A 24291-nucleotide genomic window follows, 5' to 3' on the forward strand; every position below is an offset into this window, starting at 1 on the left:
TACTCAGTAAACTAAAACAAAAGTAGAACTAGATTTTGTTCTTCCCTTTTTGGTTGATATATTTGTTGTTGTTATTTGAATATTTTTATAAAGGTTGATATGTAAAATATTTAAATTAGCTAGGGAAAAATATGCTTCTCCTGTACCAATTTCATTATTTTTATTAATAATAAATTTTTTAATACAATACACTAATTTATCATGATACTTTAATATTATTACTACTTCTATGCCTAGTGAGATAAGCTAATAAAAGGCAGACTATTCATAAAATATGAAGCAAATACATAACTTATTTATTAAAATTTTCAATTTTAGTAGGAGCATGCAGTAATTTGGAGGTTATCATATTACTATTTTTTAGTCCTTTGATTCATTAATTTGACAAAAGATGTAAAGTGAGTTCTTACTATGGGCTAGATGCAATAGACAAAATAGTAACAAGCAAAAATAACTTGTTCTTTGAAATTTAAATGTCTGTTTTGGGAAAACAAAAAGTAAACAGGTACAAAAAGCAGGACTATTTTGGAGAAAGGATTGTAAATTAGGTAAATACAGAAAAAGAAACCTACCTATCTCAGACCTTGAGGTCCTGGAAGGCTTTCCAAAAGTGGTAACATCCAAACTGAGACCAATAGAAAGTGACTTTATCATTTTCTGATGAGTGATTAGAAAGGTAAGAACAGGCCAGTATGCATAATAATGGATAATTCAGATTTTGGATTCAGGCCATTACTATGTGACTTTGCATAAGTTATTTACTCTTTTTTCCCTCTATATTTTCTTCATTTGTAAAATATGGATAATTGTGTGGTGACTGTTCTCTCTAACATACTGTTGGAAGGCTTCTCGGAAATTTTTCTCACTACTAAAGCAGAGAACCAAGAAACAAGTGGTCCCACTTTTTCCTCTGACTTTTTCCATGTTTGATGCTGCTTCTGGAATTGCTACAATTACCTGGACTCCGTGAAAGCTAACTGCCAGAAGTTACAAGGCAAAGTACTGAAAATGACTGAAGGCTCTTGAAGACAGTTTTTGTAGACTAAATCGATCATTCATGCATGCTTTCATTTTGAATTTCTTGTTATAAAAGAAAGCATCTCCTTCTTGTTAAATAAAGTCAAGCAATAAGGGCTTTCCTATAACTTCGTTCTATAGAAATTAGCTGATATTGTTGCCGTTATTATTTTTTAAAGCCAGAGCCATTTATCTTAAAAGATCTGCCTACATTTACATATGGCTATCAAAATGATTCATGGCAAGCCTTTTAGAAATTATATCTGCTCTTTATTATATATACATGTAACACAAAATTAAATATCATGTACAAAATATTATATAACAAGAAAAGAATTCCATTATTTTGAAAAGAGGTGGAAAGCTTGCTATATGGGAAATGTACTGGACTAGGAATCAGAATATCTGTGGTTTAACTTGGGCCTGGCTGATAGGGTTATGACACAGATCAAGTGAAATAATTTATGCAAAGGAGTTTGAAAATTCTATTGATACATTTAAATATTAAATTTTATTCAAAGACAGAATATTTTAGAGTAAGCTTTTCAGTGTATTGGGGAGTATTTTCTAGAACTTAATGTGTCATATAATCTTTATGTCTGTGGTATTCAATTTTGTTTAATGTGATATACAGAACATGCATAGGTTTTGATTTTTTCAGCACTACCTAATTCTATCTTGGCTTTTTACTTGGTTTAAAAATATTTCTGACTGAAATTTTAGTCTATACACTTGTTTTATCTGTTTTTTTTCCCCCTCTGAGAATTCAATAAATGAAAGATGAGACATCAATGAAGTTTTTAGAAATTTGAGAAGGCATATATTCCCCGTATTGATGTGGACTCAAGTATGGGCTCAAGAAATATCAACATTTAAAACATTTCAGCACAAAATACTGAGGACCATTACTAAGTTTTAGCTTTCTTTTTAAGAAATAGGATATCCTTCTTGATATTAGTAATCTAATGAATGGTATCTGGTTATAGTCCTTGAAATCTTGGGTCAGATACATATGAGGATTGCAATTATTATGGAGCCACTGGTGAAATGTGCATTCCTCCTTGATAGTGTTTGCCATTTGCCTGCCAGAGATATCTGTTTTTGAAATTAAATCGACATCTAAAATTTTATATCATCATGTGAGCCTGGATGGGATACATATGATGATTTGTTAAGAATGCAGTCTGAGGATTTAACATTATGATCCCTACTGCATCTTTACTTTTTTCTTCCTCTAGCCCTATCACGTGGTACAGAAACTCATTCTGTTTGCTTTTGAAATTTCTTGTCAATGTTAAAGTCCTCAAAAATGATTCACGTCCCACAAAGAATCATGCGTAATTTTTCCTTAACATGGATTTTCCAAACTCTTTTTTGCTTTCCGAACTCAGATATATAGTTCACATTTGCAAAATTTCTACTGCCTTCAAATCGGTCCTTTGGAATTCAGACCGTCTATGGGGTGTTGGAAATGGGCTAGTTAGAAACCTTGTAGCTTTGAGAATAAATTTCAGTTATGCTGTTTGTTAGAAGGCTAGTACTTTGTCTTTTACCAAAGTATGTGGGAACTTGTATTTCTGTATTAGCATTCACTCACTCATTCTCAACTGCTTCTATGCACATTGCTCTTGTAATTGAATATTAACTCCCTTATTTGTGCACATAAGCGTGGATTTTGAATATTCAAAGTGAGAGGCCGTCTGCTAAAGTAACCCATTATGCTTCATTGGATGGTCCTCTAAGGAAAGTGGTACATTGGCTGCAATATGTGAAATTGTGGGCTCCAGAAGCAATGTCAATCCTGAGTAACTTCACCTTGTAATTTTACCATTAAGGGAACCTCTGGGCTTCCTGTTAAATAGCAATTTAAGTTTAAATCTTCATGCCTAACACTGGGAACTCTTCCCAGGAGGTGTATATAAGTTCCTTTAATATTGATGGAAAGGAAAGAATGAAGAGGTGAAATACCCTTCTTGAGAAGTCAACATTGTGAAGCATATTTATCTAGATCATTAGTGTGTGAACTGACAGTTAAAGCACTTGAACTCTTAGAGCGATAACATGAATATGTTCTAAAGAATAGTTCATCAATTTCTACGATTTCTAAAATTAGGAATAAATATGGACTGTTATCCATAACTCAGTTATTCAGTGACATTTATCTTAAATGTGTGATGCCTACTTCCCTACACATCCCAGAGATAATCAACAGCAAATATGTTGGGTTCCAACCTCCCAGAAAGCTTCCAGGTATAATCTGAAACAGAATACCCTAGGAGTAGAGTTGTGAGAGACCAAAGAAAAGGCAGAAGCTTGCAGATTGGTAGGTGGCAGATTTAATAAGCAAACCAGTTCTCAGTTCTTGATGACTTTCCCTAACAGCATACTTTATATACTAGGTTAGAGAAAGAACCTCAAATGTGTGGTATCTGTCATAGTACATAGCTTCAAGAATGAGTTGTCATTTCATCCAAACATTTTGTTCTTCATGAGTGTTGATAAAGGCTCAAGGAGAATGAGACCTTGATATCAAAAAGAAGAAAAAAAAATATATTTGTCTGTCTTCCTTAAAGATCTGTTAACTATTGGCCAAATGGTCCCTTTTAGTTTGAGAAAGAAAAATTGCCCTATATCCTTGATATTTTAGAATGCCCATATAGAATGTATAACAACACAGTTATGCATTAGAAAACCTGAGCCATTTCAATAATTTGAATATCAAACATCTTTTCCCATTCCCCCTCAACTGTCATTTTTATATCACTATTCTCTCCTTGTATTACCTATATTTTGCAATTCTCTCTAGTATTTTTTCTTTTTATTCCTTTCTCTGACCCTCAAAAATTTCTTTTATTTAATAAAATTCATTTTTGTTAAATCGAATTTATTTTGAATTAAGACCTCTTTCCTGTGCTCTGTATATTGTGTCATTGATGACAATACTGTCCTTAACAGGAAATGGCTGTGCATTCTTGACATTTCAGTAGGGTCATTTGATTTCCAGCAGAAGTGATGCCTTTCTCTCCAGGTAAATAACTCTGCCTGTGTTTTTTTCTATTCCTTCCCACATGTTCTGGGATCTTGGTACCTTAATTGCCTTCCCACTTCCCAGACAGTTTAAAGTTTCCTGATGGTTATTGCTGAAAACATCTTGCAATCAGTCATAAGAACCACAAGGACCAGTCCAGCCATAACCTTGTTTATTCATGGGCCGAGACCAGCACAAAACAATAGGCTCCCTTCTGTTTGCATCTCAATTTCAAAATCATGTTCAAAATTATTACCAGAGACTCTCTAGCTATCAAAACAAATTCTCTTTTTATTTGATCCTTATTTTTAAGCATTCTTTTTTCTTGACCTTATTGAAACAAACATTTTTTAGCTTGTTCTTCTATCTATTAACCAATATTTTTCTTGCTAGAATGGCAACTTGATGCTTTCTGTTTGTCCTTTGGAAAAACTTACACCTCCATATGGGACTTTAGAATCTTCAAAGCTCTTCAGAGGATATTTTTTCTCCCAATGTCTACTCAATATTTTCATTTTAAGGTCCACGATTATCTCAAACTCAACATATATTATAGATTTTAATTAAATTATATTAAAATCAATTTTGTTTATCAGGTCCCCAACCTGTCATATATGAATAAATAGCCTTCTTCTTCCTCTCTGTACATGTCATACAAATCTAAAAATTCTATTACTATCTTCTTTTAAATGTCTAATTTATTATTTCTTTCCATATCCATGAACACTTGCCAAGTCTGAGACATTAATATCTTATAATTAGAGTATTTCAGTGACAATTTACCTGACTTTTATGCTACCAGGATAAACTCTATTATCTGATCATCATGGAAAGTTTTAATCTCTTCAAAACATTGCTGTGTATCGGAAGCTAAGCAGGGTTGGACTTGGTTAGTACTTGGATGGGAGACCACCTAGAAAGACCAAGTGCTGTAGGCGTAAAAAAAAAAAAAAAAAAAAAAAGAGATTGTAAGCTGACAAGGTCCTTGCAATCTGTGAGGTCAACCAAGGGTTACCTTGACTAAAAAAAAAAAAAAAAAATTGCTGTGTAAATTCCTGCAAAATAAAAAGCAATGACTCTCAATGTTCTAAGAAGAAAGCACATCCCATTTTTTAGATTTCAGGGTTAATTATTTTGACCATAATTTACTTTTAAAAAAAAATTTTATTTTTATTTCTCATTAACACCAATGAGACTCTTCTGTCCTAGCCAAATTAATGCGTAATCCTATGAGAATACTTAATCATTTCCTAATTGGATAATGAGATAAAAGAGGTGTGTATGTTTATTATTTTCCAGAAAAGTGATAAACAGAATGGTGATATTCAAAGATACTACTTGCTAATGTTAGAACAATAGGGCTGGTGTTTTTAAGGGCTGAACTTAGATCATGATGTTCTGCTATTTTTAATGAGGAAAACATTTCCCATTCTATGTGTAAGTTGTAAGTTAGGAGATCTACCTTTAGTTTAATTTTTAAGACTGAAATTTTAACTGGGAAATATGGCTGAATAGTCAGATTCTATTTTCTTATAAAATGAAAAATAGCTTCTTTTCTCAAAATCTTGACTCTTTAAAAAACTTTAAAAAAAAATTTGCTTAGAGAGCCCAAATCAATCCTAAGGAAATAAATCACCCATATTGGGAAGGCAGTAATTTTTCCAGATCATAGCATTTATTTCAAAAAAGCATCATTTTTCTACTTGAGTTCTAATTGTTCTAGGAAATGTACATTTCTCCTAAGAGAATTAGTACAGTTTGGTAGTCAGAAGGCTTGCTTTAAAAATATTATCAAAGAAAAGGGAATAATTATTTAAGGGAAGACTATCAAGGTAAGCCTCACTAATAAAAAGAAATAAATATATGTAAATTTTTCAAATACTTTTATCTGTGTTCATAGTCTCTGATTTTATAAAGGAGCTATAAAGGTAGAAAGGGACCTGGAGTGATCAACGAGGGGGTTGCCTCTTTGCTTTAAACAGGTATATCTAAGACCCCTGAAAGACATATGTCTCTATCTGGCATCCCCGAGAAAGGGACCTCATACGTTCCCATGGTATTGCATGTCATTGTTTTGTTAACTGTACGGCAGGAGGCTTTTTCTTAATCTAGATGGAATCAGTCCTCCCCTTAACAAGTCAGATATTTTTTAGAGTGAAAAGCCAAATGATCTGTGTCTCATTCATAATTTCCCTTTTTATAAAAAAAAAAATTCTTCTTTTAATTACTTAAACAAATTGATCTTCAACTCTAAATTCTAAATCGTTAAATGCTTAAAAAACCTGTCTGTCATTCTTACATGCTCTATCTAGACAGCTAGATGATGCCATGAAGGGGAAATGCCCATTACTCTAATTGTGAATATTCTGACTGATGTTTCCCAGTCACTTTTTTTTCTATGCTTAATTCTCTCTAAATAATATAGGAAAAGCTGATTCCACATGTAGAAACTATAGGTAGATTTTGACTTATACTTAATTAAAACATCAAAACTATTTTTTCAAATTAAAAGATGCCTACAATGGTTTTAATGAAAGTGGTATTCTGTGTTATTAAAGATTAAGAAAAAAATCAAGAGACTATTTTAGCAAATATTAAATAATCATTTTTTCTTCTGAATTAAACTCTGATGCTAAGATAGATCCTATGCTAGATTCTACAACAAAATATGTTGCTTAAGGATGAAGATTTTGTGGGAAAAAAAGTCTAGCTAAATTATGCTATCTATTGTAAATGATGCTGCTAGTTTATTTAGATTTTAACCTCTAGCAATAACAGATTATTTTGATAAATTATTCATATTTCTGCATTATGCACCTTTGGCAATTTGCATATCTGGTAGCAAATAGACCCTCCTTTCAAGCTTCAGTCCCCTTGGTCAGACAGGATGGCTCAAGGCTGCTTCATGATTAATTTCATCTCAATAGGGTAATTATCATACTGAAATGAAGCAATGCTCCTGAGATATGCTGGTACATATTCTGGAGGCACAAGTACAAGAGGCTTAGCTTAAGAGTTTTTAAACATGTAGTAACTTTTAGCTTAAATGTTAACCTTTCTCTGTCTTGGGAGTATCTACATCTAAAAATAGTATTAGATTTCATAAGACTAGAAAAGAATAATTTAGAGCTTGATTTAGTAGCTCTTTGGATTGCAGAATAACTTTTCATTAGCTTTTCATTAGTTTCTAGTATCTTATCAAAAAAGAATATACACATTTTGAGAGACCGAGGAGGCTTTATATTGTTGGTTAAAAGTTTAGTCGCTGAACAAATAAATATTAATTTTTCTTCTAGTTAGTGGAAAAATCATTCAACTTTTCTATATTTAGTTTTTTTGACCTAAAAACAGTCTAAATGCCTTGTACTATTACAAAATTAGAAGAGATGGTTTTTAAAAAAATGCTTCTGTTTTCTTATTAAAAGATTAAGAAAAGTAAGTTAATTCATAATTTGATTCCTAAAACAATGCATAGTTCATGTTATACCCTTAAAAGAGAATTTCTGTATTTCCTAATCCATGAAAATTAATTTGAAATTTGTTTGAAATAGTGAAATTCTGCAAAATTCCCAAATACAAATCAGTCATAAGGTATTCGAGTGAAAGTCAAGTTCTGAAATTTAAAATTAAAACTCTTTCTGCATAATACATGATCAATGATCAAAGATGAAAGAGTTTGAATTAGTTTTGTATCATATTAAAAATGAAACAGTTTTCTAAATTTAAAGTCTCATTTCAACTGTCTCATTTGTCACTTTTGTATTTAGAGTTTTTACACAATAAATTTCTTACATGTTTATTAGAAAGAATTTTTTCAGCATTTTGCTAGGTGCTAGTGTTATGAAGTTGAATAAATAATAGTCACTGATCTTAGGCAGTTTATAGATTAATAAGACGTTATAGTTGCATAAGTAAATAATGAAAATATGATTTCACATTGAAATAAAAATCTGTACTGCTGAGTCCAGTAGGCTGGGGACTGAGAAGTGAACAGGGTTCATTATAATCTATCACCTACTTTATCACCTGCTAGTAATCATTCTTTCTCTGTCAGATTTTCCTCTCTAATAAGCAGACGCTTCCTTTCAACTGGGGCGTGGGGGATGAGGGGTGGGGCATCTTTCTTATTTATTTTGCTATTTGCCAAAGGGAAAGAACATGTGATTCATGGATTGTTCATTGTTACTTGTGAAAGAGCAAATTATTTCTGTCAACTTATTTAAAAAATAAAAATAATAAATGCAATGATTTACTTTTTTTGGTGTAGGCAATTTTTTAGAAAATATTTAAAAGTAGGCAATTTAGAAAATATTTAAAATATAAGCATGATTTTCTCCAGTACTATTATTCTTCATTCATTATCCATTAGCCAAAGACCAATACTGGACTCAGAGTACAGCAGTCCATTTCCTGTTTAAGTTACGTGAAACATTTGAAAACTCAATCACATTAGACTTCTCATGAAGTCAGAGTATAAACAAAATCCTAAAGATAAAAAGTTCATGATATTAAATTAATGGTTAAACCTGTATGCAAAAATTTATTCCTTATCAAAATATTTGAAGACTCATAGTTTTTTTTCAGTTTTGTAAATGAGACTATTCCATGCTTATTAAATCAGAAGAGACTGAAATATTTGTTTTATCTGATTCATGACAATTTGTTTATAAATACAACATGTCTCAGGAACCTAAGAACACTCAGTTCTTTGATCATTTCCTGCTAAAACATCCCCAAGTGAATTATGCTGACATTTTAATTTAGGTCCATCCTGTTTCTTATTTTGCAGTCCTAAATGTTATTTATCAATTTCAGTAATTGTTATAATTTTAATTGAATTTTTTATCATCCTATGTTTTTTTTAAATCATTGTATTTTATTTCAAAAATATAACTATAAAAATGATCAAATGAAAACTTGAAAAAAGATAGAATTATTTGATACAATAAAATTTTTATTTGGGATTCAGGTATTGGAGGTAGTGAGTAATACAGAGGAAATAAAACTGGCCATCACTTGATAATTCGTTAAATGGATGTTGAGAATATGGAGCTCATGATACTTAAAAAAAAATTTTTTTTGTATGTAGTTGAAATTTTCCCTAATAAAGAATTAGTTTCTTTTGCAGCTGGATGTAATTAAAAAGAGGCAGAAAAAAATATTTAAAATGAAAATTTGTCTGTATGGATTTGATGTGTTTTCACTTATGCTATTTTGGGTGTCGCCTTCTTAATGTTGCATAAATTTTAGTCTGAGTTAACTCTCTCCTTAAAGTCCTGCATGTTTTAAAACTGAAATGCTATACACAAACAGATGTCAAATCTGATCACCTCTGCATGTGTCCTCGTCAGATTTGAAGCCAATATTTTTGTTGAGTAGATGCAAATTGGCAGACTTGTTGAAAAGCATTTGGTTTTAAATTGTTACTTTCACAGAATAGTTTGTGAATTAATATAAATTGACTTAAAAGCTTGGGATTAGAGAAAGAATAGATGGAATTCTGAGGGCCAAAAAACATCTTACTGCTATAATCTTGAGATTTATCTCCCATGAAAATCATTCTTTTGCATGTGGACATTGTCTGTAGAACTAACTCTTTAAAATAATACTTTTTACCTGAAATAGAATCTTTAATGCATCATTGTACATTAGTGGATTAGAGGGGTTTTTATTTAGAGGGCGGGTAACTAAGGCATAGTGGAAAGAAGAGTCCACAGGAAATGAACCCTTAAAACATGTCCATGTAATACGCACGCAGCCAGATACAGGAAAAGAATACTGAGGTTGTGACTGTTGAGTGATGACTGTTCTGTCATCTGTCAGAATACTCAAATAGGGAATACTGAACAGTCAGGGTTATGATCTGACTCTTGATTACTGAGGAAGAAAGCAACTGCCAGAGAAACCAAATGATTGATAGGAGAAGTAAGAAGGCCCTAAGAAAAGCTCTCCGTAATTCACGATTGTGTGTATTGGGTGGTCCAATAGAATCAAGTGTGGAGGGGTCAGTTAGGATAAGTAATCTAGGAGGATAAGAAGAAAAAAGAGAAGATAAGAGGAAAATCAACTGTAAAAATTCTAAGATACTTTACTGACAGCAAAGAAAGTCTTTTTAAAAAATCAGGAATTATTCTATAATTCTCTGATATGTTGAGGTCTTAAGGGTGTAACATACCTGAGAAGTTTAGAATAAGTTTGGTCATCTTTTGAATCTATTCTTTCATCTTTCATCTCCTTCTTTATTCACTGATTACTTATTAAGTACCTACTAAATGCTAGTCATATATGTGTGGGATTAGAACAATACTTAGAAGTATATTAGCTAAGAATTCAACATTTATGTGTAAGTCTTGACTAACTATTGAGACCATCTATTCTAGGTGTGACAAAAGTAGCACTAGCATGATACTTAGCATAGTTTTCCTCCAGAAAAAAATAAAAATTAATAGTAAAGCAATCAGATAAAATGAATTCTAAATTTAATTTTGGCAAATGTTATTTTGTCTAAAGAAATAAATATAGTGATGAAAATCATATACGAGAATCAAATAATATTTCTTTATATAAAAACAGAATGAAAAATTAGCATTTTCATAATCATAGTTATAATATAAATGAATAATTATCTCACCAACAAGAGGTAAAGAATGAATTAGAAATTGAACTTCTTTTGTTTGGCTAAAAAACAAAAAACATGGAATCTTTGCTTATGATTCTTTTCTAAGTTATTCTAAGTAGTCATTATTTTATAACTCTAAGTAGAATTATAACATTTAGCAAGGTGTAATCAACATTTGATGATAATTAAAGATTGAATATATATGTGTATCAACTACTACATTTATATATAACTAGTACATACACAGAATAGGTCCTAAATAAATATATGATGACTGAATGAGTCAAGGTCAATGGACAAGAAAAATGACCAAATGTTCCTTCCCATGTTGTTAAATGGTAAGTCAATTATTAAAAACTATAAAGAAAATCATGACCCACTACTTAGTGAAATGTGAAATGAGCCATTGCTTTTTGCAATCTTTATTTTCCCTTTTATCTTTTATGCTAATTAAATAACATTGAAATGTTTATCATTTAAACATTTAACGTGTGCTTTTTTTTTGTATCCTGTTTCTTTAAAGAAAAAATTCTGAAGAAAGGAACACAAAAAACAGAAAACAGAAAAACATAAGACAAAAGGGAAAAAAGATTTAAAATGAAACTTGTTCATTCTCTCACAAGACATATTGTTACCCAGGGCCACACTGACATACACAGTGGCATCTTAAGTCAAAGACTGAAGCTGGAAACAGGTTGTTCTGGGCTTTATTCTGATATTAGTGGCTCAGAGATCTTCACAGAACCACTTTAAGTCTAAGTGTTTCATGCATTGCAAAGGGATGATCACACAGAAATAATTTACAAAGAATTCTGAGATTTTCAAATCAGGTGCTAAACAAATGAAAAGCGTTCCACAGTCAGTTAATAGTAAAGTGAAACAGTCTGGAGAAACTTTATTTTATGCTTTTCTTTATTTCAGTCATTTTATTTTTGTCTCAGTAAGCCTATATCTCAGTGATTCCCCCTAATAATTGTGTTCATTTTTTTAACAAAAATTATGAGTGCCAAGGGTTTTTTTTTTGTTTTTTTGTTTGTTTTTGTTTTTGTAATGTTGCCTTAAAATTTTTTGTTACATATATTTTTGATATAGTACTTCATGGTAATTTACTTATGTTTTCTCATTATATAAGAGCCAGGGAAAGCCCCTGAAACCAAACAAGAGACTATAAAGGTTGCAGCACAAGGTAAGCAACAAAACACTAAAAAGTCTATTTTTTTCACTTACATACTAGCATTTTATTGACAAAAGCAAAAGTTGTTTATTGCAGAATAGCACCATCTGCTGGGTTATTACAGAAAACATTGTGTTGCATGAATATACACATTTCAAGTATTCAGTAATTAGAGAAAGCGTTACTGAGACTTATGCCAATTTTGCAGAGGAACCACTGAAGGATATAAGAATTCGTATCTTGTCTGCAAGTTTCAGTCATTGAGCTTTTACTTATATTTCTAAAAATAAATCAAAGATCAATTGATATATAGATGGAGAGACAGATGATAGATATTAATAGATGATACATAGAGATATACAAATAATATATACATTTTCCAACACTTTCAGTTATACCTTATAATTTGTGTCATTTTAGAAAAATATGTCAGAATGTTTCAAGGTTAATACTACTTCATCTATTTACCAAGACTGCAAAAATTGGGTTCCAGATATGACTACAGAGTAATCACCCTAGTCCTCATGAGCCATTTGAGAAAATCTGTTTTATCACTTCCTAATATCTTTTGGTTATTAAATTGATTTTCTTTAAAAGAGCTTTAGAAAATATTGATTCTTCAAGTCATCAGTTTGGGGAAAATACTTATTTAAAATAATTTTTCTACAAAATTATTTTTTAACTATCACCTGCAATCACATCTTTTGAGAAAGGTATTCTAACTCCAGTGTCCCCAAGTCAACAGAGTGGAATATCATGACTTATGTGATGTTTATTCTTCAACCATGAGGAGTAATTTGATGAAAGCATAAGGAAATGGTACAAGTGTTCTGCCTATGTCATCTATGAAAACTACAGAACACATTTATGAAAAAAACAGGTAAAATATTTAGTAAAGAAAATCTTTACTTTCTCTTCTATGCTAAGTTATACAATATCAACCGATAAAGGAGATGCATTTATTTAGGTGGTGGACATTTGTTTCTGGGCAGAAAGCCCTTGCAGCAGACTCCTCAAATTTTTCTTTTGTTTTTAAACCTGGACCCAACTACATGCTGAATCATTCTAGTAAACATAGGTAAAATGGGTTGGCTAATTACCATTTGACCCAATGATATTGTTTATAAGCAATATATGCTAGAATAGCTGAGAGCTATGATATATTTTTAGTTTTCATTTGATCATCAGGTTGTTCAAGAGAACTGATTCTTCTTTAGAAGAGTTCTGATAGAGGACGTAACAAATATTGTGGTAAGGCAGGGCAACTATTACTATCAGTTTTGTGTTTTTTACTCATGAAAATGCCCTTCAGCATTAATTCCTCAAGCGGATGACTACTAGTTCAAGGAATCACCATGGTTAATGTATATATGTTCTCATAAAACAAAACAAAACAAAACAAAACAAACAAAACAAAACAAAACAAAACAAAACAAAACAACAACAACAAAACAACCGCTCTAAGATATATTTGTTTTGACTGAGGCTTCTAAGGGTTGTAGTGGATGTGGAATTATGATTTGTGGTAGGAGTTTAGTGCTTCTTCAGTCTCATATTACAGGAGTTCAAGGGGAAGAAATTGAAGAGATATTTGGAAACTTGCTTCAAATTTGAGCTTGGGGGCCATGGACTCTTCACCTTTATGTTCTTACTACACTGGACAAGGCAGCCTCAGCACTTATTCTTTCAGAATAAAGGAATTATTGTTGAGTTAATAGTGACCTAGAGTTTCAAAGTCTTCTTAGAACTATCCTTTTAAGGAAATTAGATGAAAGTATTGATTAACACAGTGTACAAGGCAAGAGTCAGGGCTAAACACATTCTTACTAGTTTGACTTATCTATGTAGCAATGTATTTTTATTTGTATATTTTGCTTTATGCTTATATCTGAATTTAAAAAAACTTTTAATGAATTAATATATTCAGATTATTTGCTTAGTGCAGATTTGGATGAATTAATTTGTGCATAACAGCCACTGAGTTTAAGAGTACATGGAATACATTCTCATATTTCCAGGAGTAGTCTGAGGAATAGTCATTTAATATGTTTTAACACTTTTTTCTTTCTTTTATTCAGCAGCAGCTAAAAAAGATGAAAAGAAAGAAGGTATGTTTCATAAAAAATTGCACTATGCCTTTTGTGTGAATAATTTACCAATATTCAGAATTGGGTTTTGACTAACATAATTCCTTTGTATTTCCTTTGTATGACTGGATCTATTATGTGCATATATTTTGCATGTACCTCATATAAAAGGTACACTATTTTTTAAAAGTAATTTTATTCTAGTCTTTATCAAGATATAGGGTATATAATGTAATATCTCAAAATTCCAAGACTCCTACTCCATTAGCAGTTTTATAAAATTTCAAAAATATGCAAAATGCAGACCCATTTTCCTGTAGTAACTACTAAAATCTCTGATGCTGACAAGCAACTGACATTACTTTGTTCTATTAAGTTGCAAAAAAGTCATAGTCCATCTACTGTATACCACTACCCATTGTCAGGATATCCTGATATGAAGACAAATACTCCCTGCTTTCAAAGAAAAATGATGAAATTAAATAGTCAAGGAAGAGTTTATTCAAGACTACTGCAAGGGATGTCAAGTCTATCGCTGCAGGAAAAAGTGCACTCTCAACTCCACTGAAACAAAGATATGAATTTTTAAGCTCTGGGGTGAGCTAGTAGAAAAGTACTAGAGCATGTTAGTGGGGTTGGATTTGGGGGATGGTGACAGGCTACCTGTGTTTGCTAATTGTTGCTGATTGAGATTAGGCTCTTACACTCCCACAGAGACTGAGAGAGAAAGGCCTATCTCCTTTGATGATTACATTTGAATGGAATGTCTCAAGGGTAGTAAGAAAGATATTTCTGGGTGTAGAAATTTATGTTTCAAAGGAACAAAAAAAGAATTTATAATTACAGGTTTTCTAAAGTAAATGTTCTAATAAAAGGGAGTCAAGAAGAAAACTGTCTAAAGTTTAGTCAAGTTGAGAGGAATGTTAAAGCCATCTTGATCACTGTGATTCTATTTGGAGAGATGCTTCTAATGCACCCTGACAACAATTAAGGTATCTAGATAACACTATTGTTTATTAATCTAGGCTTATTTTCTCAGTAAAAATAGCATGTAGATATAAGCAATCAAAATGACAATTATATTTTAATTAGTGTTCACATGATCTGAGAAAAAAAAGAAAGCAAGTGTTATTATTTTATATTTAGTATCTGAGTTTTACACAGTCATGATAGCTTGAGGGTCAGATTCTGCTTCTGTTAAACAGGAATCTAAGAATCTAAGAATCAACAGACATGAGAAGGAGGCAATATTTTAGTTGGTCATCATTTGTTCAGAATGAGAAAAACCATAGAATCATGATAAAGTTAACTAAGACACATTTATGTGTTAATTATTTCAATAGATTGAAATCACTGTTAATTCTCCCATATACACACAAAAAATTATTTGTGTATTTTGGAAATTATATGAATTATACGAGGAACATTGTGGTGAACATACAGAGATAGTACAAGAAAAAAGAAGTAGTAAGTTTCTGCTACAGTTTTTGACAGATGATAAGTTCTCAAAAATGTTAATCTTTCCTCCACTATTTCTTTGGAATAAAGAACAATATGCCATTTGATTTAGGTAAAGGAGTAATATAACAATTATTTTTTCCATTCATTGATATTCATACCATAGTATTAAAAGTCTTTGGGTATATAAAACCATAGTCTAATTAGAATTGCATAGATTTAAGCTTTATATCTATATTAGTTCTCATTGTTATACTTTGAGTTTTTTGTTATATTTTTCCTGGATTATACGCCTTATTTTTTTCTGAGAAATTGTACATGTTCAATATACAATAATTAGAAAAGCTTGGGGAGATTTGCTCATGGAGATTTTTGTGACCCAGTGTTCACCACCAGCTGTAAAACATATGAAAAATATGCCCTTACTACTTATTAATGTTCTCATCATTTCTATAATCATTATTAAAACTATTAGTTCCAAAGAGTTTCATGTATTATCTCTTATCTCTTTTTTGAAAAAGTTTTATAATTGCTAAAATTATGATATTTAATTAAAAAGATAGCTATCAAAAATAATTTTTATTTTTCTCAGCATATAATATAAAGCAAAATTGGCTTAATATCCAGTTATTTTAGGTAGTCATTTGATTTTAGGTTTCATGAATTCATATTTCTGTAGAGACAGGAAGCATATGTTTCTTCAAATAAAGGAAATTTTTTACAAACCACCAAATACGATTTGGATTTTCAACATTTATTTTACACCGAGTTTATTTCTACTCACATTCAAACTTTTTGGGTATAGTTCAAAGGTATTATGATTGACAACATTTCTGGAGAAAAAGAGAATCAGGAGGGTTTTATGAATTTAATTTGAATGTCTTTAAGTTCTTTTGTTGGTGAATTTTAAAATACAGAAACAAAAGTGCATAACAACTTCCTTATTATTAAAGACGATTTGTGCATCCGGCAGCAAAGGATTTCTTACATTAGTCAATTCTGAAGATGTGATTTTCATATTAAGATCTTATCCCAAGCATGTCCCATCAAGTCTCTTTCGGAAACCTTAACAAGAGAGACCCTTGGCTCCATGAGATTTGCCCATTAATTTTACTGTTCTTGGGAGTTTTGGCATCAAAGCAACCATGTCTTAGCCTGAGTGAAGTAACATTGTTGAATAAATGTTCTACTGAGGTCCTGCTTTGACAAGTCTTTTTATACTGAAGTTTCCCCTGTATACCACTTTTCCCTTTCAGATACTTTACTCATTATCTATTAGCACACATTCTCTCTTACTTCTCATTATATGTTCAAAGTCAGAGTCCCAATAAAATTGTCCTTTTTCTCTATAAAATGTGCTTACTCTCTATTTCTTCCTATATAATCGCCCAACTCTCCTTATAGACACCAAGACTCAAATTCTGGTATAAGCTTTGATCTCTGTTTTTCCTTTGCCCCTGACATTTAGTCCTCCAGGATTCTTAATTTGGCTGAACTCTCTTTTGTTTAATCCTTTCTAAAATAATTGGAAAAGCTCATCTTCACTCCTCTAATTGTGACACATTGTCATTTGTGACCTCTCATTGGTCTTGCTAACTTTTCATACGAACCTGGCAGTGATTTTTGAAATTAAAGGTTCTCAAAATGTGGTCAAGGGATTCTAGGGGTCTCTGAGACCCTTTCAGTGGTTCTGCAAAGTCAAAATAATTTTTATAAAACTATAAAGTCATCACTTGCCTTTTTCACTTTCATCCTCCCATGAATATACACGGGAGTTTCCCAGAGGCTACATATTATGTGATATTGCAAAAGATTGAATACTTAAGCAGATATGTAAATCTAACTATCTTCTCATTAAGTCACATATTCACAAAAGTGTGAAAGAAAGTCACTCATCTTATTTTTTTGTATTAGAAAATGTATTTGTAGTAAAAATATTTGTTAACATGTAACACCTTTATTATTTTTAATAAATAAATAATTATATATTTTAAAATGTTCTCAGTTTTAATTTTAAAAATTACAAACAATTGATAGAACTTATATAAGTAAAAGCTGTTTGGAGTCCTTTAGATTGTTAAGAATTTGAAGGAGTCTTGAGATGAAAATATTTGAAAATCTCTGACCTAAAAAATTATCCTTCCTATAATATTTTCTCTAAATATTTTCTTTCGAAATATTGAATTGTCTTCAGAAAACTTTTTATGTCATTTAAAATATTTAAAATATTCAATGGCTCCACACTGACTATAGAATATAGTCCACCGGCCTTAACCTAAAATTCAAGTCCCCATGGTCTGTTTCCTGATCTCCTATCACACATACACATCTAGGCAAAATCAAAGCCAAGGCCTGAATAATTCCACCTGTAAAGATACAATAAGCCCTTTTGAGAGTGAGGTGATTAATTACTTTCATGATCAGCCAAAGCTAGAATAGGCAAAGGTGGCAGCTCTTTATGGTCCTTGTCTCAAACACCAAAAATTATGACACATAAAGAAAAGAGGTCAAATAATGCAGCACGCTTAGGGACATTTTATTGCTGAGGAGCCTATTCTGGACTACAGCTAAATGATTATGGTCTGCTGCTCTATTGCCAAGGGTTCTAAGAAGGAGAACCCATGTGGTGATGAGAAGAAACATCTCACGACAGCCTCTCAGAAGAGATAGGAGACATGTGAGAGAGGAACTCAGAGCAGCTACTCACAGGCTTCCCAACCTCTTATGTGCTAGAAGGATCACAAGGCATCCTGCCAAGACTCAAATTAGCTACAGTTCAAACCTTAGCCTTCATGGCCCGTAGGACATGTACAAGGCCACCAAGGAATGATGATAGAGCCTTTATCCTATGCTTCCGCCCAGTGTCTTCCTTTATGTATATCATACATCTCATCTGTACTAAGTCACTCTCAATTTTACATATATAATGTGCTATCTTGCCTTTGTTGTGCTGTTATTGTAACAGAGTTTACCCTTTCTTTTTCCTCTATAAATATTCAATGATTTTAGGGTTCAGAAAAATTCTCTTTCCTCTAAGACATCTGTCTAACCTTCTTACTTAAATATGTTTTCTTTCAGCTATAATTACCCATCAGAGTTTATCTATACCTACCCTACTCTCGCTGATGTCTTGCCACCTTGTACTTCATACTTCTTGTGCTCATTTCCCTTCTATTCTGATTGACTCTAAGGCTTTTGACTAAAGGGACCATGTTTAATTCACTTTTGTTCCCTACAAGGACTAATACATTTTCTCAGTTTGCACATTGCTCAACAAATATTTATTCTGTAAATGGATCAGTAATACAGGAGTCTTAAGGTAAACATAATAGCCACAAGAATTATGAGTAGACACTTAATTTCCCACATCCCAGGCAAGAAATTTCTATTATTATTATTGAGAGTTATATTCCAGTGAACTTTTAAGGTCTGGGAAATTGCCAATTACTGGCAATTTCACCTTAAGTATATTCGATCACTAGCTGCTACTTACGTTGAACTAGCAGATCTAGGTAGATCTCATTCATATAACTTCAGCTTTATTGATGAATTCGTAGGGGCTGGAAAGCCTGTGAGTTTTCATATAAAGGTTATTTTCTGAAGCATACAGCTCCATTGAGACGTAGCCTGATTAGATTCATTGTTTACTATAACTAGAAAAAGAACAAGGGTTGAATGCATGTAAGAATTAGTACCAAGTTCTAGGGCTTTGGAATTGAGATCTGAAGAAGAATCATGTTGAAAAACAAAGCAAAATATCTGGTATTGTAATTGAATAAATATGTCAATCAAGCAAGTTTCAAAAAGGAAATGAGATACTGCATTACCTGCATTATTAGGCTATCAGAGACTTAATTTTTCCTTTCAATGTCAATTGGTATTTTATTTTTCTCTGGCATCAGTTATGAACATAATAGACCATACCTGGTACATTACTAAAGATGGGTGAGTGATGAGCAGATTGCAAACACATCACTACTTTTAAATCACAGCTGCTGTGGGCCTCAATGTTCTTAATAAAAGACCATTGTTCAGATTATTGGGCAGATGGCCTTTAGGGAAGTATATTCGCCAAGTAAGCCTTTATGATATTTTTAAGCCATTTCAGCAGAGTGCTGAGAGGGCATAATGAAGTTTAATAGCATGAGTATTAACGGCTGATACTTACAGCTCTTCAGTATGTGATCTTTCAATTGCAAGTATTATATATTTTGGTTGCTCAAGTGTTTTACTTGTGTAAGTCTGCTACTCTCTTGGCTACTAACCAAAAGACATGATTTTATGACAACATTTTAATGAAATTTCACTATGATTCCCAGTTCTTACAGCAAATATATTGAACTTTTGAAAGGACTAGTTAGTTAGATCATGCTTTGTTATTTTTATCTTTCTACTTCATGGAATATATATATAATCTCAGTAAGTGCTATACTTTACCTGACTCTGGACTTCATATTATATTTTATTCTTGTGTTTTTGTACAGTTGGTATCTAACATAATATATTATCAATTCTTATTAGTGAGGAGAAGGAAAACAGACTAGAAGTAACATTTACTTTGCAGATACACATATTGTATTTAGCTTTCCACACCTATCCCATGCTAGCATCTAGTTGGAGAATGAGGTGGCTGGAAATAATCTTGTCGTAATCTGTCACATTTTATCTCCTGCCTGTTTCAGCATTCTTCCCAAGGTTTATTTCAATTGTATTTATCAATAACTATGTACTCACCACAATCTGCTTGTGTTTTCATATTGGCTGTATTCTGAGCTTGAAAGATTACTCAGTGAGGATCGGATAACCACTTGGGCAGGCGAAAATCCTTGTCCACTATACTGGAGCCAAGCTAAATGATAAATCATGATGACCATTGAATTATTCACTTCATATTTTCAGCTTTTGTGCTAGAAGAATGTCTTCAAACAGAAGTAGCCACTGCATATTATTAATATATTGTTAGATATATGAGTAAGATGATATTTATCATGTTCTTATATGAAATTGTTTTACATAATGTTTCTGTATATTTGAATTTCTTCATTGATTAAGATAATTATTCATGAAGGATATGAATGAGAAATTGCTTGCAAAGCACATATGTTTTAGATAGCAAATTTAGCCTACTCAGTTATAGTTTCTGATGAGAAACTGAATATCAAGAAAAAGATTGACTTTTGTGCAGGGAGAGGTGGTAGGCATTAATAAAATTCTACCTAAAATTCTTTTTCCTATTCCATTCTGGAAATAATAATGTTTAATAAATGTTTACTGAGTAAATAAATATTCTGTTTCAGGAACCTATTATTTTGAAACCCAAGGCTTGTTTCTCCCTCATATGTGAAACATATCCTTATTACAAAAAAAAAAAAAAAAGAAATTCAGAAAGAGGTTGCAGAAACATCATTCTAATGACAGTATATATTTTTATTACATGAATATTATGGAGTCTTTAACAGTTCCCCTATTGTTTAGAAGGTATTCTTGAATAGTCGTATTATCTAGACATGTAAAACAATGTCATGCAAAAAGCATCTTTATATATTTTATGATAATTTTGTATTTTTTTGGCTATCTAGAAGCAGAATTACTATATCACAAAGCATTCTCAATTTTATGACTATTTAGATTCATCCCCTAAAATATGGTCTTTCCTAAAATATGTTCCCATATTATACTTCTATGGAAGTAGGTTGTTATTTTCATCACACTATTAAGGTCATTTGTTATCATTATTTTCATATAATAACTCATTTAACTGTCTAACTGCCTTTGTATATAGACACTTAGTCATTTCCATCTTCAAACATTTTAGGTCTATTACTTCATTGTGGAAGTAAAATCATGATACCAACCCATCACTATAAGACACGTAAATCCATTTACTTGTAAAATGTTAGTGAACATTTACTGTGCTAGGTTCTAAGCCATATAATTGTCAGCCAGAAAACAGTTTATCTACCTTTCGTAAGTATCAATTCACAGTTCATTGTTCTGATTCTAATTTCAAAACTCAATTACAGAATAGGTAAAAGAAAGCACACATAAGAAATAAAATATTTTAGGCAAAAATTTAAGTTAAGATGACTATGTCGTAAAATAAAGGAAGCAAAATACCTCTTGTTTTTATTTTTAAGTGATAGGAACAGATATTTTCATGGCCTACATATTGGAAATAACGTTTCTCAGGTCTAAGCTGAACACCCAAAAGACTAAAAATAAAATAGATGTCTGTTGAATACACATTACTACATAGCAGTTACTAAGCATAATGATGTGTTCATCAGTAACCCATGAGCCCAAATCCACCCGTTTCTGCTTTAGACTGAACAACTGAAAAAAGTGGAAACTAAATTCATGGACTCCAACCCATCTTTATGGAAACAGATCATACATTTATTCAGCTTGACTTTCTTTGAAAAGATCATTAGCTAAATAGGCATAATGTAATCTATGAAAATTATATATGGATTTTTAAAATTTTTTTTATATTTTATACTTCAAAAGTTTCTCACTTCCTGCCTTACTCTATAACTCATCCTCTCAAAAAGAGAATAACTTCTATTTAAGCCTCATATTCTAGAAGTATATCATGTAATCAATCCATTTTGTTGAAAATGATTTCAGAGTATATAGACATTTTGTTGTGAGATAATCAATTTTTAATTTATCTCTTCTGCTTTATCAATAATTTATTTTTTGTTTTCAGATTCCAAGAAAACAAAAACACCTACAGAAGGTATTGGAAATATTTATTTTTTTCTATCTTATATTTGATGAAAAAAATGAGAAAAAGAGCCGAGTCTTTTCTGACAATACTGTTATAAAAAATACTTGGCAGCAATAAAAAATAAGTACTGCATATGTTTACCTTTCACAGTAATTGTTTTTAAAGAAATATTTGCTTGACAAAATGAACGTTTAGTATGAAACATTTTTTTACTAAAAAGTATAAATTCAATTAACCTTGGATATACCAGCATCAATTAGAAAGTGAATCATTCCTTTGAGTCTTGAATAGAATCATAACTCATTGGCAAGTATATCTATTTCTTCTGTATTTCTTTATATGTGTTTATGTGTACAATGTGTTTATGTGTTCACATATGTTTAAGAAAATGCAAAGTACAAATTATTTAAAATGGTTAAACAATATAATCAGAGGTTAATTAATTGTCAAGCAACATTTTACAATCAAATTAGAGAAATACCTATGATGATTAGCAATACCTTAGAGCAACATTCACTATGAAATTTAAGGGCTCTCAAAGGGTGAGGGGTGGGATTGGAAAATGTACAGTCTGATCAATCTGTTGGGATATTAAATTTTATCTTTAAAGGTTTTAAGAGCAATGATTTTCTGTTTATATTTTCTTCAACAGAACAACCCAAGGGAAAAAGTAAGAAAATGCATGCAAAGTATATATTTTTCTCTTTACTACTGCTATTGGCCTGCTGGCATACATAGATGTGCAGTTTCGAATCTCCCTTTTCTACCTTTTATGCATGTGAACTCTGTTGTTTTTTGTCAGAATGAAAGAATACACACATGTGGTAGGATGGGTCAGAGTATACTGAAAAGCATGGTAATTATTCTTAGAATCTTTTTTGAAACTCATGCAATCGTCTAATAATATTATTTATAGCCTCACAACCAAAAATATAACTACATTCCGTTAACCAAAACAGTAGTATGTTAATGTAAAGTTAGTCCTTATAATCTGGTTAGTTCTGGCCTTAGAAAAGACTGAATAGAAATTCTTTATCAGACTAATTTTTCTACTTTTTTCTATTTTTTCTTTTTATAATTCATAAATGTTTTGGCATGTTCACACAATACATGATGTTTTGTCCATAACATGATTTTCTCCCACAAGAGCTGTGAGCTCGGTGGAATACCATTGCTTGGGATCTATATCTTGGGCAGCATCCACCGTTGCTTTAATACACTGTATTAAAGCTGTTTGCTAGCAATTAAGTAAAGCTTGATTCCCTGAGGTTACGTCTTTTGCATGTATATACTCTCCTCTAAAGAAAATAGGATATATTGAACAAATGAAAACAAAAAACCCAACTTCATCCAATTCAATTAGGCATTAAAAGTCATCACATTTCCAAGTATTTAGACCTTTTAAAAATCCCAGTGATATTAAAAACGTAATTAAAGATACAGCAAATTAAGGTAATATGTTAAATGAAATAAGTCAAACAGAAATGAAAAATTGTTTCACTTACATGTGGGATCTAAAGAACAAAATAAACGAACAAACAAAACAGACTCATAAATACGGAAAAATAAACTGAAGTTTCTCACATGAGGGAGTTGGAGGCTAAGGGTAAAGGTGAAGAGATTTAAGAAGTACAAATTGGTAGTTACAAAATAGTCACAGGGATGTGGAGTACAGCATAGGGAATACAGTCAATAATATTGTAATAACTAAGTATAGTGCCAGGTAGGTACTATAGTACCAGGGAGGTGGTCACTTCATAAATTATATAAATGTCTAACCACTATGTTGTACACATGAAACTAATATAAAATAATGCTAAATGCCAACTGTTAATTAAAATAAATAAATAAATAAGGAAAAAATATACACCAAGTTAAAAAAAAAATAGTTATGCATGATTTGGTCCTGCAAAAAGTTTAGGACACTGAGTGATTCAATGTCACAAAAATGCTCTAAAATGTCCCATGGAGAAAATCATAAAATTATAGTACAACTCAGGGGGAGCAATCTATCTATAAAGAAGGATATGTTTCTTCAGTCCCAGATTTATGTGTGTGTGTAGCTGCTGATGAGCACTGACAGGTAGATACAGAAACCACTCTATAAATCATCTCATCAGCAGGAAAATAAAAAACTGGAGATTTAAAAAAATGGTATTAAATTGTGTGTGTGTGTGT

At 31.5% G+C, this 24291-nt stretch overlaps 1 protein-coding gene across 3 annotated transcripts in view; it reads left to right on the forward strand.

The window, feature by feature from the left end:
* Nucleotides 1-24291, forward strand: part of TRDN (triadin) — a 241034-nt gene that overhangs the window by 200320 nt on the left and 16423 nt on the right. For 2 of the 3 annotated variants that reach the window (XM_011358757.1, XM_011358759.1), the window contains 4 exons: nucleotides 11797-11850; nucleotides 13917-13946; nucleotides 22093-22122; nucleotides 22766-22783. In XM_011358757.1, coding sequence (XP_011357059.1) covers nucleotides 11797-11850; nucleotides 13917-13946; nucleotides 22093-22122; nucleotides 22766-22783 — 132 coding nt within the window. The remainder of the gene's footprint in view (nucleotides 1-11796; nucleotides 11851-13916; nucleotides 13947-22092; nucleotides 22123-22765; nucleotides 22784-24291) is intronic. The other variant, XM_011358760.1, reaches the window with a different exon arrangement.

Source organism: Pteropus vampyrus, unplaced genomic scaffold, assembly GCF_000151845.1.
Source record: "Pteropus vampyrus isolate Shadow unplaced genomic scaffold, Pvam_2.0 Scaffold43, whole genome shotgun sequence".
Lineage (NCBI taxonomy): Eukaryota > Metazoa > Chordata > Mammalia > Chiroptera > Pteropodidae > Pteropus > Pteropus vampyrus.